The 18,057-nt window shown below is 32.6% G+C and overlaps 1 protein-coding gene across 2 annotated transcripts; it reads right to left on the bottom strand.

Annotated features, from left to right (window-relative positions):
* Window positions 1-528: 528 nt before the first annotated feature.
* LOC105344097 (uncharacterized) lies at window positions 529-16,538 on the bottom strand. 2 transcript variants are annotated; one of them, XM_066067232.1, is made up of 15 exons: window positions 16,267-16,538; window positions 9,761-9,862; window positions 8,913-9,221; window positions 8,252-8,393; window positions 7,840-7,946; window positions 6,775-7,083; window positions 6,258-6,569; window positions 5,850-5,915; window positions 5,402-5,599; window positions 4,841-5,041; window positions 3,223-3,381; window positions 2,445-2,815; window positions 2,088-2,178; window positions 1,571-1,650; window positions 529-1,008 (listed from the first exon to the last, which is right to left on the bottom strand). In XM_066067232.1, the coding sequence occupies exons 2-15, from the start codon at window positions 9,843-9,845 to the stop codon at window positions 955-957; spliced, it is 2,484 nt and encodes an 827-aa protein (XP_065923304.1). In that variant the 5' UTR covers window positions 9,846-9,862; window positions 16,267-16,538; the 3' UTR covers window positions 529-954. The 2 variants fall into 2 exon arrangements, with proteins under 2 accessions (XP_065923304.1, XP_065923306.1); XM_066067234.1 differs by lacking the exon at window positions 16,267-16,538 and adding an exon at window positions 12,467-12,614.
* Between the last annotated feature and the right edge of the window lie 1,519 nt (window positions 16,539-18,057).

Genomic DNA, 18,057 nt, shown 5'->3' with positions numbered 1-18,057 from the left:
CAAATAAATGTCAAACTAATTAAACATTAAAAGCGTTTTAATAAAAGAACAGACGGTATTTTGTTTTATTTTAAAGAGCCTAAATACCTTTATATCACAATTTACTGAACATCGAATAAAGCTCTGTTGTATATAGGCAGGTTATGTCAGGTTTTTATTATCATTTAATCGTCCTTAGATGTAATGTTTGCCACGTTTCTAGTGGTGCTTGCCGCCAAATCAGTTTAGTAATAAGAACGAGGTAATATATGTAACACGTTATTTTCTTTTTTTCCTCATATATGACAAAAAACATTGGGCTTGATTGGTTGACTTGACTGAAATAAATTATCGTACACTTTAATTGTATTGGGACGTTTTTAATGTGACGCTACAGCTTAATTTCTTAAATAACATCTTACAATGGTGAAAACTTAAACTTTTGATAAAAAAGTTGCTATTACACATATTTGAAAAGAGTTTTGCAATTGAAATTTAGACTAAACAACATCTTGCAAGTATTAATATACCAACAAAAATATTTGTTTTCTAATAGACTTTATTTCTAACAAGAGAGATGATATGTAATTTTTAATTTGTTGTCACATAGCTGAATAACACATTTTTTAAAAGAAATATTATACACATATAATAAAAAAAAACAGGGACACAAAGTCCTTTTTTAAAAAGAAATTATTCATAAGAGTACCGTACTTATTTCGATACAATCTACCAATTAAAACAACAAAGTACAAAAGACATAAATCCAAAGTAAATATTGAGACTGAAAGCTCGCATTAATATGCTTACTTTGTAGTGTCATATACATGTGGGTTTTTTGGATTTACAAAAACAGATTCTCGTCCTTATAAGAGGCAATACAATGACGTCATAGGTAATTCTTAACACAAACACAATGACGTTATCTTCTAGAACACTTTCCTTATACTGCATCTAATATATAATAGGAGCTAGTCAGTTCTGAAGATATTGCTCAACTTCGGTTGGAAGACACATAAACAGCTCAAACTGAAAGCAAAAGAAAAAAGTTCTTTTATTACATGATTTTCAAGATGTTACATTACGTAATTTGCATTTTAAATGATGCTTGGAATTACGGACTTATAATAGTGCAGATTTTGGGAAAAATGTTTTGACTTCTTATTTAATAAAATAGTTAATAATTCATTAAGCTTCTTTTTAAAATTAAAAGAGCAATTTAAATGACAGCATAAACAAGATCAAATTAATAAAATAAAATATTTTTGTTTATGTTTTTATTCATATACTTGTTTTTTAAAATGAAAAAAATAACTCTTATGAAGACATTTCATTCCCATTTCAGAGCGGTTAAAGTACTATGGAATTATCAGAATTCGTAGTGGCTCAGTTTACGTGATATTCTTGGATGCCCTCAACATATATCTGCATCCTTCACGAAGAAAAATTTTGAAAGAATAAGTTTTTATACCGAAAATGAAAACCGACGCATCCACGAAAAAAAATCCCAACGAAAAGCAAAATCCAACAATCAACGAAAATAGTCCCCACGAATTTAAATGATATTACAGTATATAGAATAAGTACTTACATTGTCCACATAACCATTGAAGTGGCCGAGCTGACTTCCTGCTCCAATTACAATACCACTCTGTCTACGGAGGATCTTTCCTGTAAAAAAATAAGCACACGTTAAAGTACCCTTCCATTATTTGTACGAAGTGTATACATTTTATAACCACTTCTCTTAAGGATTTTGTCACACGATTTTCTTTTTCGTTCCAATCAAACTATATTAATTATTTCTTACTGCTCACCAAGAAACAAATATGATATACCATTGTTTTTAGTTTGCCACGCTTTGGAATCAATTGCAATCTAATTCGGTTTGTTGCCTTTATAAAAGATTTGTTAATGCCATAAAAATCGTTATGTTTAAAAGGTGATATTACAAAATTTGAAAGCCCTTCAGGTGCCACAGGACTTGTATCACCTGCCAACAAAGTCAAACAATTTGATCACCTGACCAAAAAAGTTCAATTCCCGGTGAACTTTGTAACACCGTTGTTTATTTCCGGAATGTATCACCCGTAGTTTTAATGCCTTACCTGTAAGTCCTACATTTGCTTTGACGTTGTTGATGACCGCCACTGCTTGCTCTCCGTTATATACGAAGATTACCTTATTCACAGCACCTTTCTGTTTGAGAAATAACATTGTTAAAGGTTTTGACATGAATTATACCTTTTATTGAATTTTAAGGATTGCACTCCATGACATTAGATATATACTTTTTTTGAAATTTATAATGATGTATCTTTGTTTTGTTTTTTGTTTTTTTTTTATATAAAGTGTATCAAAATCTGTTGAAAAAAAATAAATTTGAAGGGAAAAACATTTAACTACTTGCTGGTATTTAGGCAAATAAGATAAAGGTTCATATCGCCGGTAAAGCTTACACCTACCGTGTAGGGAACAATGAACTCGGCCTTAGCGTCTGTGGTTTCCAGGCCGAAAATAACAGCGCTGATCTTTTTATCGACGATCATAGAAATGGTGGCCTCTTCTTGGTAGGAGAAGATACAGTTTGTCACCAACGCCTGCTGTTCAGCGCCACCTGGCTGATCCTGAAACTCAAGCCTGATAACGAGGCTCTGTTGGAAATCGGCGTTGGAGAACCGGTACAGGTTGATCATTCCGGATCCATTGAATCTGGCCATTTTTAGAGACGGGTCGACGTCGACGTATTCGTACGTGACGGTAATGTGGTTGGTGGAAGAATCCTTGTACGGGCTGGCCGGATCGTCGAAGGTCATGATGACTTCCGGTTTACATTCTAAATGACATTTCAAATAAACAAAATTGAAATTGTAACAAAATATTCCAGTTTTATCAATAATAACACAATACAAAATTCAGAAAACTGATCGGTTTGCTGAGAGTATTTTTCATCACTTTAGTACATTAAATATCAGTTTCAATTTCATTTTTGATAATATAAAATGTTTTCTTATTTAATAATAACGTTGCAATACAAAATATAAAGAACGCAAGAAATGGGTAAATCATATCATTATTTTAATAAGGTTTCTTTGAAAACACAGAAAGTTATTTTAAACTAGTTTTTTTTAGATGGATAAGGCTCTTTCGTAAGGGTTTTGCGCCCTGTAGAGACGTTGCACATCTTTGTTTGCAATAATACATTCTCTAAATGAAAAAATAACAAATGTCAATATTTCTTACCGTCAAGGTTTGAGGATGGCAGAATTTCAATGAGTTTTGTACAACCACAGTCCGCCGCCACGAAGGCCGTTCCCAATGGACAGTGCATAGAGACATTGCCAGCGGGCGCCATCTGAATAAACTTCTTTTCGTCAGTCAAATCGGCGAAGTTGGTGCAAACTAAACAGAAAATGAACCATTATACATTTATATTTTTCTACCGATGTATTTGTTTTATGATCAGCTGATGTACTTCGATTATTATTTTTCAAAAACAGATCGAAAGAATAGTAAAACGATTTTTTTATTATTTGATTTATTGTGGTTTCTATTAATTGAAATGTGAAACTAGAGGAACATTGATATCGTTTTTCATTCGCAAAAGAAATACTGTAGTATTTTACTGCTGAAGAACAATAAGCATATTTCTACCTGCTAGAATTTGTCATCATTACAATATGATATATGCCAATCACATACTTTACTCATATGATCAAAACTGTATAACGCAAAAAACTTGAGCCCCTACACAACTAAAGAAACACATGTATGCCAATCAAGGATCAAAACTGATTAACGTCAAAAAGAGAGATCCCCTTACGGAATTAGCATAATATTGTTCTATATTTGTAAAAGAAGCATATACATAATATTCTAGTCCTACAAACGAGTTTAGCTTGACAATAAATATATCGGTGGTCTTTTATCCATAATGACCGTGCTATGTGTGTCTGTCTGCAGTAAATCACGTGATATGGCTTGTTGCGGCCATATTTATTGAGGAAATGCCAAATACACGTACGTGTCATTTATGTAAGTGCAGATAGGTCCGACAAAACAAGACTGTACACTATTTTGTTTTAAGGAAATCGCTTGATACATGTATATTGAAGTTACAGTGTATTTTGAACGTTATACGATGAAGGAAGCTAAAAATAGTTATTAAAAAAACAAATATAAAGCATTAATTTTAAAACAGTGTTACATATCTTTTTTCAATGTTTATTAGAACACCAAAAACCAGTTTATTTGAATTTTACTCGAAAAATAAAAAAAAAACAAATAAAATAAAATCATGATACGTGAACTCTTTATTTTCTACGAATGGCTACATTTTATTACTTCAGTCAGAGATTATAGATACATATATATATGATTTGTTTTCACTTAATTAATAAACACTTTTTCTTTAAACGACCGATTTATTACTCCCCATCAACTCAATACGTCTATTGTAGATACTGCAAACGATATGCAATGTCACGTGAAAAAATAATGGCGAAAGACTCACTGGATTTCACACGTTCACATTTATTTTAATTATATAATTTGTTTCTTAGTTTACGCTCTAACTGAACGCTCAAACACTAGCTCGTTTTCAAAATCGAAAAGCAGTAACAATACTTATGCGCTTTTCGTGATGCTGATTTATAGCTAATTTAAAGTCCTGCTGGTATTATTTTTTAATATTAAACATTCCACCAATAAAATATGGGACTCCAAATGCACAAATCCATAATTTTGCTAATAAAACCTACATTTTGCATATAATGGGAGTTTGATCTTAATTATGTAATTTGGCACATTTGAAAACAAAAAGGGAAGAAAAAAAATAAAGAACTAAAAGAAAGATACTTACCGGTTGGAGACACAATCCTGTTATCTTTCGGGGGACACTCCGACAGACAGGAGGGGTCAGTGGTGCAGCCTACCCCCTGGACGTAAGCTCTGCTGTTTGTGGGACAACAGGAAGCTACAGCAGTTCCGTTCAGGCATGCCCAGAAGGCGCTGCAGAATCCGGTCATGGCTAAAGTTCCAGCGAGTTTTCCAGCGCAAGGATCTATAAAATATGAATTGAAAAATATGAAAATGCAAAAAATTGACTTTTCAGGTCTTAAAGTGTTTTAGTTATTCTTGTTTTAAAGTTTTTTTTTTTCAAAATGCGTTTTATTCGTTTGAAGTACGAATGTTTGTTGAGTTTAGAATTCTTAAAATACTTTAAATATATAACAAATCGCGGGAAAAAAATCCTAAAACATTAAAGAAGATATTTTAAAATATTTATAGCCCCTTATTATCAATAGATTTCAATTTTATTCTTCACATAGTGTCCATGTATCTTGGTGAAGTTATTCAAAATGCTTGGTGATTATTCATAATCATTTTTAATTTGAAATCCATATTTCAGCATTTTACTCACTATCTGCACAGTAGACTTCGTGGGAAGGCTGGCAGGTCAGGTGATTCAAATTCCAGAACTGACCCCAGGGGCACACATGTGTGAACTCAAGAGCATTTCCGTCGGCGTCGGGCAACATTTGAACAAACTTGGTACAATCTCCAGGAACGGATTTGTAGCCCCAGTTTCGGCCGATGATACAATTAGGGCACAGCTCGGCTAATAAAACGATTCCAACAAGTAAAATATGTGAAATGGAACAATTTTTTTGACATTTTATCTTTAATTTTTAAATGTTTTTGCTATTCATAATTTTTCAACTGAAAAAAAATTGCCTTGTAATTATTATTCTCTGAATTTTTTCTGTATTTATCCTGATAGGTCTAGCATAAGGGGTTTTCTTCGACGTTTTTTGTATAAGAAAAATTTTAGAACGCGATTTTGAAAATGGAACAAAAACAATACATACGAGGAATTGAGTTGATTCTGTCCGTTGTGAGTGGCAAACCAGGGGTTGTGGGTGCATTTGTGGGCCCTGGAACAATACAGAAGCAGATCGTTTATATTAATAAAAAATATATAACCTAATGCATGTATTCCAAAAAATTACATATTGTATTTTTGAAATCATTGTTAATTAAAAAGGAAAAAGCATTAAAAAAAGTGTAACTAGCAATTGTTAAATTGTGTAATTGTGGTTTCAAAATGAAAAGTTTAATTTATAATTTTCTATATATTAGACATATAAACATCTTTTGGCATCATATTTCTTTCGTTGTAAATCAATGCATTGTTAAAATGCAGCATATCAGCACTCAAATAACCGCACATTATAGACATCTATATGGAATTTTTTTTTAAAGGCAAAAAATTATACCTCCTGTCACTATGAGGTTTATCTGGTTGCTAGTCACTTCTCCGAGAGGCGTAGTCACTACTAACTGGTAATTAGTCTCATCCGTGAAATCGACGCCATTAATCACCAACACTGGATTTGTGATAGAGTTGGAACTTCCGGTGTATTTGCCGGAAGTGCCGACGACGTTGATGTCGTAAGCGGCGCCATTGCTGTACACCTTCTGCCATCTGACAGAGGAAATTTGGATTGTGCTGGAGATAATGGCGGAAAGGCTGACCCTGCTTCCGAATCCCACGATGGAATTTCCGCTGATCGTAATGCTTGGGAGTTCTTGCAAAATAATTTATAATACGTAAATTGTGAAGTTCTAACTGTTTTCCAATGCATTTTTTTTTAATTTTATGACAAAATAAAGATAGACTATAGACATTTTCTTGAAGCCTTAAAGTGAAAATGAATTATAATAGAGGAACCTGTACATCTTAAATAATTTAATTTTAACAAATAATGGTATGTATTTAGTTTTTTTATTTACCAACTATGCTAAGACTGAGTCCATTGCTGGTTGTCTCCCCTGCTGCATTTGAAACAACAAGCCGATAGACGGCGCCATCGTTATAGTTAGCGTTGTTGATAACGAGCCTGGGGTTTAGAGTTGACACAGTACTTCCGCTGTATTTCCCGGACGCCGAGGAAATGTCTATATCAGTAGCGACCCCGTTAACGGACAACTTCTGCCATTTCATGGATGTGACGGCGGAGGTGGTGCTAATGGTGGCTGTTAGGACTATACTTCCGCCCAGAAGAACGGTGGAGCCGCCAGATAAAATAATCACGGGGGGCGCTGCAAGACAAATTAAAAAATAATATGTTAAAAGGTGTGACCGTTTCGAGCTAAAGGCCATCAACTACAATCGAATTTTCACTGATAGTTTGCATCAAGAAATTTGTGCACAGTTAAGTTCGCTTAAGAAACCTATTTATTCGTTACGCTGATGGTAATGCTCTCAGTCCACATAATAACGTGAATTTAGTAAATAAACATTTATGTTTTAAATGGAATCTTCATTATGTTTTTCGATTTAAAATGTTTTGTTTCTTATCAAATCTGAAAACCTCTTTAAAGACGAGATTTCGGTGCAAGATTTATATTGGGTAAGAAAATAGACCGTTATCTTGAACCACAATCTTCTAGTTGATATGTTAATTTCAAATTGTAATTTCTGAAATAACCATTATTCCCCCAAATACATGTATATATGATTGAATTTTTTCCGGGTTTAAAATTATTTTGATAAAGTCTATAGAACAAATCATAATAACTTATATTTAGATACCATCTGTATTTGCAAATACATGTGTACCTTATTGAATACTTATTTTAAAATAATTTTTCACAGGATATACATGTACATGTATACATATTGTTCGCGAGTCTCTGATCAGAATCAGAACAAAATAGTTTAAAAGCGAGGCCTGCGTGAAGGCGACTAGTGAGTTTCCTCTTTCGTGTATATCAAATCATCTAGCATAAAAATAATTAGAAGATGATTTAATAGATTTGATTGTCATATGATCACGATAAACAACTGATATTTACCATCACAAACCAAGGGACGTAATGCGTTGTCCACCTCTAACAGGGAGTCGTTGAAAGAATTCGACATGAAGACATTGGAGGCCGTGGCAATAGTCTCCAACTCAGCTCTGTAATCATATAATGAAACAAATATAAATTATGCATGTGTTCAGAGGATGAAAAATCGGTATGATGAGAGAGAGAGAGAGAGAGAGAGAGAGAGAGAGAGAGAGAGAGAGAGAGAGAGAGAGAGAGAGAGAGAGAGAGAGAGGGGGAACAAACTCCATACTGTCATTCATTCATACTAATGATTAAATTTTGATAACATACAATTGTGCATAAGAATAGAACATTAGACTGGTGGGTTTTTTTGGCCACAGTAAAGTAACTGATAAACATAACCCCCTCCCCCTCCTTATACAATTGGACCTACTGGAAGATGTTGGATCCGAATCCGATCGCCATTAGAGTAATGCCCTCCGCCCGGGCTAGCTCCGCCTGGGCCTTGGTCTGCTCTGGTGAAGCGGAACGGCCGTCCGTAATGACCACACCCACCCGATGGACGAATGGACGCGCTGAAAAACACAGTTGAAAAGAGTGATAACTGTGGTCAAATAAAAGTAATCTAAATATTCTAGATCTACTGCGCCTTCTCTAGCATACCTCATTCATACCATCAAATTGTGATACGCATGAGGATATCGAAATATATTTTTTTTTTTAATCAAATTTTTGACAACAAAAATTCTTGTATAACAGTATTTCAAATATTAATATGGCAGTATTAAATTCTTGATATCGTTTTACTTGCATCATCTGGCGTGTGGAACGGTTTATGATGAAAAAAAAAAACATTTCAAAAAAAAAACTAACTTTCAAGTCATGATTGGCATATGTTTTGGAATAATCAGGAACGAGCATTTGAGTTAAAAAAGATTAATTTGGAAATTATTCAATTTAAAAAATACCAATATTAGGATAAAGAATTCCCTGCTAGAGAGAAATAATTTAAGAAACAAATTTATGAATTTAACGAAAAATAAGGAGATATCACTAGTTACAACTAGCAACTAAAAGATTAAACAGTTACTTACAACTCTCTGTTTGGAACATCTGTCGCATAGCCTCTAAAGCTCGAGCAGTTCCGGTTCCGGATTTCGGATGCGCAAGATTCTCGATTCTTGCCGCCAAAAGATATTTGTTGTAGGTGGATCCAAGCCTAATGGTGTCTGCTGGGTATGTCCCGAAAACAATGACACCGATTCTTGTAAAGTTTTCCTCCACGGGGTAACTTAACAGGAGATTGTTCACAAACTTTTTCATGCTTTTAAAGTCTTCATCTTTGAGGCTCTCAGAGCCGTCCAGAACGAACACTATATCGGATGGGACTCTACAGTTTAGTTCTGAAAAAATGATAAAAAATATATATATATATATATATATATATATATATATATATATATATATATATATATATATATATATATATATATATATATATATATGGATGGATTGCGGTTAAATAAAAAAAAAATATGAAAATTGTATGAACTAACATTCTAAAGAAGTTTTTAGTAACATTATTTCAACCTCTCGAATTTTTTTTCTCTATAGCATTTTTTTTTCATTTTGTTAAGAACCATATTAAAAAGAAAGGAGAAAAAGATTAATAATTATGCCCTTCACTTCTCTCTCTCTTTCGCTCTTTCTCTCTCTCTTTCTCTCTCTCTCTCTCTCTCTCTCTCTCTCTCTCTCTCTCTCTCTCTCTCTCTCTCTCTCTCTCTCTCTCTCTCTTTCAAAATTTTTAACTCTCTAGTAAAATAGGCATTCGTGATTTTGAAGAGAAAAGTAGAGAATGAGAGAGTGGGCGATAGAGAAAGAGTGGATAAAAGAAATGTCAATATGAAACTCATTTATTCGGTACTTCTAACACAATACTTACGTTGGGATGATGATAAATAGATGATCTGTATGAAGACGAACAGACTGCCAAGAGTCTGGAGCCATGAGGACCGCCACTGGACCATGATGAAGACGGGCGGATCTAAATAACAAAAATAATGCACAGATATAATGGATAAAGACGGGCGGACCTAAGCAACAAAATGAATGCAAACATATAATGGATAAAAACGGGCGGATCTAAACAGCAAAATAGTAAAATGTATGCACACATATAATGGATAAAGAAGGGCGGATCTAAACAGCAAAATGAATGCAGCAATATAATTATGGATAACGAAGGGCGGATCTCATCGATAAAAAAATCAAAAAGCAATATAAGATTTTTTTTTAAAATGGAAATAGAAAACAAATAAAGTTTCATAATATTGTGTTTGAAATGCTCCTTCTTTTGTAAACTGGCAATTTTTCTAGATATGTAAATAATTAGATAGTCGAATAATATGATGAATGAACTTAAATATAGATCATTTTTGAAACAACTGAAATGATGCAATATCATCAGATTTGTGTTGCAATATCAATCCAAAACATTATATTTAACTGTGTGAACTTCGTGTATAAACATGTTTGCGCTATTGTTTTATTTAGAATTCAAAATACCTTAAAAGAAGATAACAAAACTAGTTAAACACAAAAATAAAGTCATGTATAAAAAGTCAACTCAAAATCAGCAAATCAACAATCTTATTTCTAAAGATGTGATCTCCCGTTTTTAAATAATCCATATAAGAATAGAAAAAAATATAACGTGATAATTTCAGACCAATTTTAATTAATGAGTTAATTAACTTAGTGTAGTTCTTTCGTACGTGAATTCTAATTTGTTTAAATTACTCAGTACAGTGGTTTCATTTTTAAAGTTATTGAAAGCAAAAAAACAAAAAACAAAACCAGGAGCTCAGAAAAATGGGAGGGAAGGAGTTTGAAAATAATCATTGACATTTTACGAAATATCTGTTTACTGAGGTGAATAGATCTATCATTTATCTATATCTGTTTTGCCACAGGCGAGATCTATAGGTTCTCAAAAGTAAGATAAAAATACGCTCGCGACCGCTCCTAATCAGATATTCCTATATAGAAAAAAAAGCCAGAAGGTAAAACTTAAAGTTCACACAATGCATGATGGGTAGTTACGCGTGAGTTCGGTGGTTAGACGACAAGTCTCTCGAGACTTCGGAGCTAGGTACATCTGGTTCACCAATGCGTTTTATGTCACGGTCAAATGAATGCGGTTGCAATATCGATGGGTATAGCGCTATTTTGTGCAAACATAAAACAGATTGCATGCGTAAGTCGTCGACATTTAAAGGCCATCTAGCTTTGACCACTAGGGTAATACAGATTAAGGTGTAAGTTCTCTGTATAGTGATTTCCATGGTTTTGTGGGAATAAATTATTTACTTATGAGCAAATATTGTCAGACCCCATAACAACATATCGTTCATTATGATTATATACATGACCAAGTACCCATAAATTATTCTTTATGTTCAGAATAAAACTATTGACATTTGTTATTAAAAAGGATGACATTGACAAACTTTAGTTTTTCAAATGGTTGGCATTCTGGGTGGGGAAGAAGGTTTGGTGGAGGAGGTTGTTTTTATTTTTTTATTTAATTTTTTTTTTTTTTTTTTTTTTTTTTGGGGGGGGGGGGTTGCTGGTGGAGAGCAGGGTTGTTGGGTTTTAAGGGTTATGTTTTGGTTCAGAAATTATGTGTAAAAAATCATACTCTACCTTATTAAAGTAATGAAATCATGTCAATAAAATTACTAGTAATCAATTTAGCCACACAACCTTTAACAAGCAAAAATCTATGAAACACGGACGATATGATAAACAATGTACTATCGTTGTCCAATATGGTGGCTGTAAATACATAAAACAACACTGCTTATAACCTAAGTGACAACAAAAACAACTATAAACCATTTGTAAGAAAAAAAATAACTCAATGAAAAATGCAACAAAATTTACAACAAGAAAAACAAAATGGAAATGCTACCAAGTATCCCTCATTGTCTTAAAGTGTTAATTCTAATGTATAATATATACCAAAAAAATTAAAAAGATATTGAAAGTGCAAGCATCTGTTCCTGTGAAGTCAGATCTTCCAAGAGTAAAATCTGTACACATCATGTTAACGCTTTATTTTAATAAATATCTAAAAATAAAACTGTTGAATAATGTTAGATAAACAAAATTAAATCACATATTAAAATCTCATTACTGTACTATTTTACCACTAAATAAGTTGTCAATTTTTTTTATACACTACTTTAATGATTCTGACTTACTAAAAAGGTAAACATTTATAATCAACATAATTGAGTAAAACATTGCCTTAGTTGATGTCAAATCATTTCAAATACATCTGAAATACGTTTGATATATGTTCTTATGTTCAGAAATCTTTTTAAGAAGTTGTCATTTTAAGCAACTATATCAAAATGACACCATTACAGTGGCACTATTTAAAAGTAAAAAGTGAAAGTGAAAATAATTGGAAACTCGGAAATAGTAGATGTAACCAACTAAAGCAATGACCACCATTTATCCATTGACTTACATGACAGACGAACATGTGTTTACACACCTATTAATCAATGTATTGATCATTTGATAAAAACCAATGAATGAAAAAGCAAACCTTCAATCAAAAGAAGAAATAAAAACTTACGGATTAAAATATCAACGTTTGGCCTTGAATGAAAAATCCATTAATTTCCGTTCCATAATGTTTGAAAGTAAGCAATCTTTCTTCGGGACAAAGCGGTTATTAATATGAATATGATTTGGTCAAAACATCAAAACTCATAAATCGCAGAAAGTCGATACGGATCATTAACCCTGACATACAGGTTTAATCAAGCGTGACTGAAAAATCTGACTGACCCCTCCATTTGACCGTGGACTATAATTAATTATGCAACGAGATACAACTATTCGTGTAACTTGACGCGATAAGTGATGGCAGAACAATTATTAAATATGGATGGAATGCAGGTCGTATATTTTAAGCAATGTCAGTCATCAATGCTTTACATGTATTATGTCTGATATGTTCGGGCTCGAGAAAAACCATTATGATCGGGCTCGAAATAATATCTATGTAATGCATATTTTATCAAAACATTTTCCGCTTAGTTTTTTTTTTTTTTAAATGCTATTGAAGAGAAACTACATCTCCGTAAACACACAATAATTAGCTAAATGTTTAAGCACTTAGATACATGTATATTATCTTTAAAAGATTGAAATCTATAAACCGACCACCTGAAATATGTTTTAATATTTTTCGATAGAATTATGAAAGAAAGTGTCATATACAAATGCAAAAATTCCCATACAGGACATTGGCGGCAAAAAAGATAAAAGCCATCTTTAGCTTGACAGCTAACTTGATGATTTCCTTTGTCTTTTCTTTTTTATATTGCAGAGAATCACATTGGTTAGGTATGAACACTAATGACGGACGTGAGATTTCAGGTTTTTACAGGTGCTAGGTACATGATTGGACACACAATTAACTACCTACATCAAACAAACACCCACGCCGTATACAGAAGACTACCAGACAACCCCCACCACCCATCCAGACCCCTCTCGACCATGCTCCCTGTCCCCTGTCCCGTGAATTCGCTCGGTTCCCCCCTTGTCTATATTTACAATGTTTGTGTATATTGAGCATGGTCAATAACACACATCTTCCGTAAAATATGCAAGCTTGCTTCGTAATGTCAAAAAAGAAACATTGGTCGTTTAAATAAATTGATTTTTTCCTGTACATTTTATTTACATTTTGCTTTAAAATTTTATAATTATGGTGCATTGTAAACTTTTTTATAAAATCTATTTATTTAAAAAATTAACCTTAACAATATATAATTATATACTCATTGTAGCTTGAAGTTTTAGCACCTCGTAATAGATAAACTTTTAATACAACACCAAAATATTCATTTTTTTTAGAGTCTAACCTAAATTTTCTTTTATTAAAATCACAATTTATGTTTACACTAGCCTATGGCAAACAGAACTGTTGAGTTTCTCTGCGCAAGAGAAATCATTACAGGTTGAGGGAAAGCTTTAAGGGGGCTGAACAGTCGTGGTCATTTTTAGACTGTTTTTGTCTTCTTTATAATAAGAGCTCTGAATAAAGATATAGGAAAATTCTCAAAATATAAATCTAAAACAGGTTTTTATTTTTTATAACAATAGTTTATTACTTTAGAAAAAAAACATCTCTAAATACTTCAAGGAAAGTCTTATGAATAATTTGGTGACCATCAAACCTCCTTAAATTTGAATTCTAGGTCAAACATCGTACTAAACATAGCGTGTTTCTTGTTCAATGAGGATACACATTTTCACATTCGTAAATCATGGAGTTAATAAACTTGATGAAACATATAGGTCAAACAAGCTCAAACAAATTGCGACTTCATAAACTCTGAATGTTTTTTATGCTTGATACCGTACGAGTCCCGACATTTTGCTATAAATGTCTTTGGCGGCCATGACTGATATAGTCCAGACCGAACGAGATTTGTTACGGAATCGGTGATGGGACAGTATGGTGAATGACGTCACAGTGGTTGGAATTATGAAATCTCTAGACGGAATAAATATTGTTAAAGGCCTATAGTTTGTTCACTAAGAAATGATTTCAGACAACTCATTTGGAAGTGAACCAAGCTTTATTTAAATCTTTAAAAAAAATTAGGATAAGATATTATAAAAATTATTAAAATTTGAAATGCATTTTTTATTATTTGTCGCGCATTTTACGATAAGACGAACATTAATGAAATTAAAAAAAGGAATAATGGTGTTTTAGTGGGTTTTTTTATATATAAAAATACAATGCATCTTTGTTATTTTTGTTTTTCCCGAATGCCTAACGTGATTCTCTCGCTTTGAACTTTTAATTTAGAAAGATGACTCTAAACGTATAGAACTAAATAATGATTATAAACCGACACTCCTCCAAAACATTAAAATTAGTAGCCACTTTTTGAGCAGATGGCTTAACACTCTTCAGCAATCTTCAGACAAGAAAGACATAATTTGGATTGCCAACTCAACTGATAACGGATTCAGATTACACAACTATTGTATCTCGAGATGAAAACACATTCATGTAACAACTTTCAAGACTTTTTAAAACCAGACAGGGTAAAACGCCGAAGGGTGTGGGTTAATGTCCGAGATATTCCGATAGGTGTTCACGGGGTAGCGTAATCTTGCGAGATCTGAATCGCCTGAATCGTTTCGGTATTATCTCTGCCTTTTTTCACGGTTCATTAGAAAATGCTTAGTTAACGGAATATTAACTTTCGCAGTTTTCATTTTACGCAACATTATTTCATGGAATTAGAATAAAGGCGTCTTTTATATTTTGTGTGAAGAAAAATTCGGTAAAAAGCCTCAACTGAATATTTTAGGAAAACAAAACTGGCCTGAAATAAATCACTAAGATTTAAATTATTTCTTTATATTATTATCTAACAATTTTATGAAAAATGTAAAAAAAAAAAAGAAAAAAATCCAATGGATATTACATAAAGTCTGATTAAGATTAATCGTTCAATCTCTGTCGTATAAGTTCATAGTTATCATATTTGTGGAATACACCAGAACAAGCAAACTAAAGAAAATTGACCTCAGATCCCCAATTCTTTTACCACGATGCGATAAAAAGTATAGCATTATTTCGCCCAAAGTATAAAATCTGCTTCGTTATGTGTTCTTTACATGTGTGTTACACTACGCCAGTCATAAAACGTATAAAAGATGTCAATATTAACAGTCGCATAATCACCGGCCATCATGTTCTATTCTGTTCTTGTCACATTCGGGATTTGTCATTCCCCGTGTCAGGTTTTAGATATTACAAGGCGGCAGAAAACATGATGGAATACACAAATGGAGACAATAATAGATTTGTACACTGCGAGTCTGTGTGAATTGTTACTAATATATTTCAGGGGAATGAAGAATTCGTTTTCTTGCTATAAATAAGCCTTGAAGCTATTAAAATATCTAGCAATTATTTACATAAAAATATTGATTAAAGGCCATCCATCACTTGTTTTTAAAGTATTTCCCCCTGCTTAAAGATTTCCAAAATACATGTACAGCTTTAGATAAGAAAAAAATAGCTGTTTAGTGCAAATCATTCTTACAATTACGCGTTGTTCTGCCTCCTATAAAAATACATTTTCATATTAAAAATTAAAAAAAAAGTTTTTGCAACACTAAAATTACATCACTGAACCTGTTACATCCACATGTGATAAAAAAAAATTATTATTATTAAAATACGAGTTTTTCTTTTAACTCGTTTAAGGTTCCAAAATAAAATTGTTGATGATGCACGCACCTTCAGTAAGAATATGAACAGAATTTGTTAAAGGAAATTTTATAACATTTTTTTTTATCTTTCTCTATACTGTTATATTCTTTAAAATATCTTACCTTTGAAACACTTCAAAAGGGAACAAAAAAAAATCACAAGTATATACTGTCCACTAGTTGCTTCAAAGTTTACACCCGTAATGAATGCTCAAATGCCCTGTGAATTCTAACTGACCAAATCATTTTTGTCTCGAAGTTATTCAATTTTGTCCGCACCACAGGTTTACACCCTTTTGTAATCTTATCCGACATCAGTTGCTTCAAGCATCAGATGGAAGTGCTCAGAGCGACATCACACGAGCGTTTGACCACATGGCTTATACACAAGTGACCGTTGCTGATGGCTATCGCTTGCGAACTGTCATTATCGGTTTAATCATCTCTGTGTCTGACATTCCAAGTTTAGCGGACTGAGTCAGAGCGAGCCACTGTGTATAAGGCTTTATATTTTATCTGTAGATATATTTTAGGGCAGGAGGGGTCAATACAATACTATTATAGATGAATGTTCATACACATGAATTTACCAATTTCATTAATAGTTGTCGGGTTTTCCTTTAATCATAGTAAACTTAAAACGTTTATATTGTCGATTATTCCAACAAAAAATCGAGATGATAATATACTCGAGCACAGTACTTCATCTATTTCACGCCATATCTACATTTTTAATGGATAGGGATGGCATTTTTTAAAATCAAGTTTTGGATTTAAAAAAAATTAAATATATTCCATAAGGCGGCGTGAAAAGGCAAGATAAAGAATTAAATAAATCATATTTGTTCGAACAAATTGGCTATTTCCTCGGACGATTTGTTCATTTGTTCCGGCGAATTAAGATTTGTTCGAGTGAAATTGCTATTTGTTCGGACAAATGAGCTATTTGTTTGAACGAATTAGCTATTTGTTTGGCATAATTTTGAAACTTACTAGGGCTTTTGCATGCACTATTTTTGCCTCGGTTATTATTCTATTATCGTAAAATATTGTGCAATTCAAAATATTTGAAGACTTTCAAGGAAGGATATTTTGACCTTTTAAAATATGACTAATTCAGGGGACTCCAGCCCACCCCAACCCCCCAACCCCCCCCCCCCCCCCCCCCCTCGTCCCCGTTATACATGTATCCCTGCAATTGTTAAAATAAATGATTGAACACATCGTTTTCTTCCCATCGTCCGTACAGTTTCAAATTTCAGATATTTTAACATCCTTTAAAAACATAATTATCTAAATTTATTAAAGTAAATTTTGTTTAATGGACATATTTTATACATCGCGATCGATCAAATTCTTTGAAATATTGCTTACATTATCAGCCGTAAAACTACTGAATTTCTTACTACTGTATTTATGAGTAATAGTATGTATTTTACAGGGCGCATAAAATGGTACATACAATCGGATCACCAAACACTTGAAAGGATACAAAAATGTTTCGTGGAATCACGGATCTATAAAAAGATGCAACATGTTAAGGTTTTTTCAAAATTATCCTTTATTTCACTAGTACTTAAACAACAATGCCCATTTAAAAAAGCCAGATTTCCCAGGTATTAGGAAAGCTGGCATCATGAAAATTATGAAAATAACAGAACAAAATTAATTTATAACAGGTTTGTCAAACGCTTAACCGTATTTCTAAACATAGATTTTGTTGATTAATTTGACTTTCATTTTTTGGCTTTATCAATGCAATATTCATTATCAAAACAATTCTTAATTCTTTGTCATTATGATTTAAATTTCATATCAAATATTTGACAACGCATGGTCTTTGTAGGTAAGAGACATCTATGATTCTATACCCATGGACTCCATATTTTTTAAAATTTGTATCAATACCGGTTA

Source organism: Magallana gigas, chromosome 1 (assembly GCF_963853765.1).
Source record: "Magallana gigas chromosome 1, xbMagGiga1.1, whole genome shotgun sequence".
NCBI lineage: Eukaryota > Metazoa > Mollusca > Bivalvia > Ostreida > Ostreidae > Magallana > Magallana gigas.
Note: the sequence above shows the minus strand (reverse complement) of the source record. Positions and strands in the feature narration are given on the sequence as shown.

Excerpts from the sequence above, each read along its gene's own strand:
- LOC105344097 (XM_066067232.1), bottom strand. The coding sequence starts at position 9,845 with ATGGTCCAGTGGCGGTCCTCATGGCTCCAGACTCTTGGCAGTCTGTTC. Across the intron at positions 7,084-7,839 it reads ACGTCCCTTGGTTTGTGATG|CGCCCCCCGTGATTATTTTA; the intron begins GTAAATATCAGT and ends TTTGTCTTGCAG. Across the intron at positions 5,916-6,257 it reads AAACCTCATAGTGACAGGAG|GGCCCACAAATGCACCCACA; the intron begins GTATAATTTTTT and ends GTATTGTTCCAG.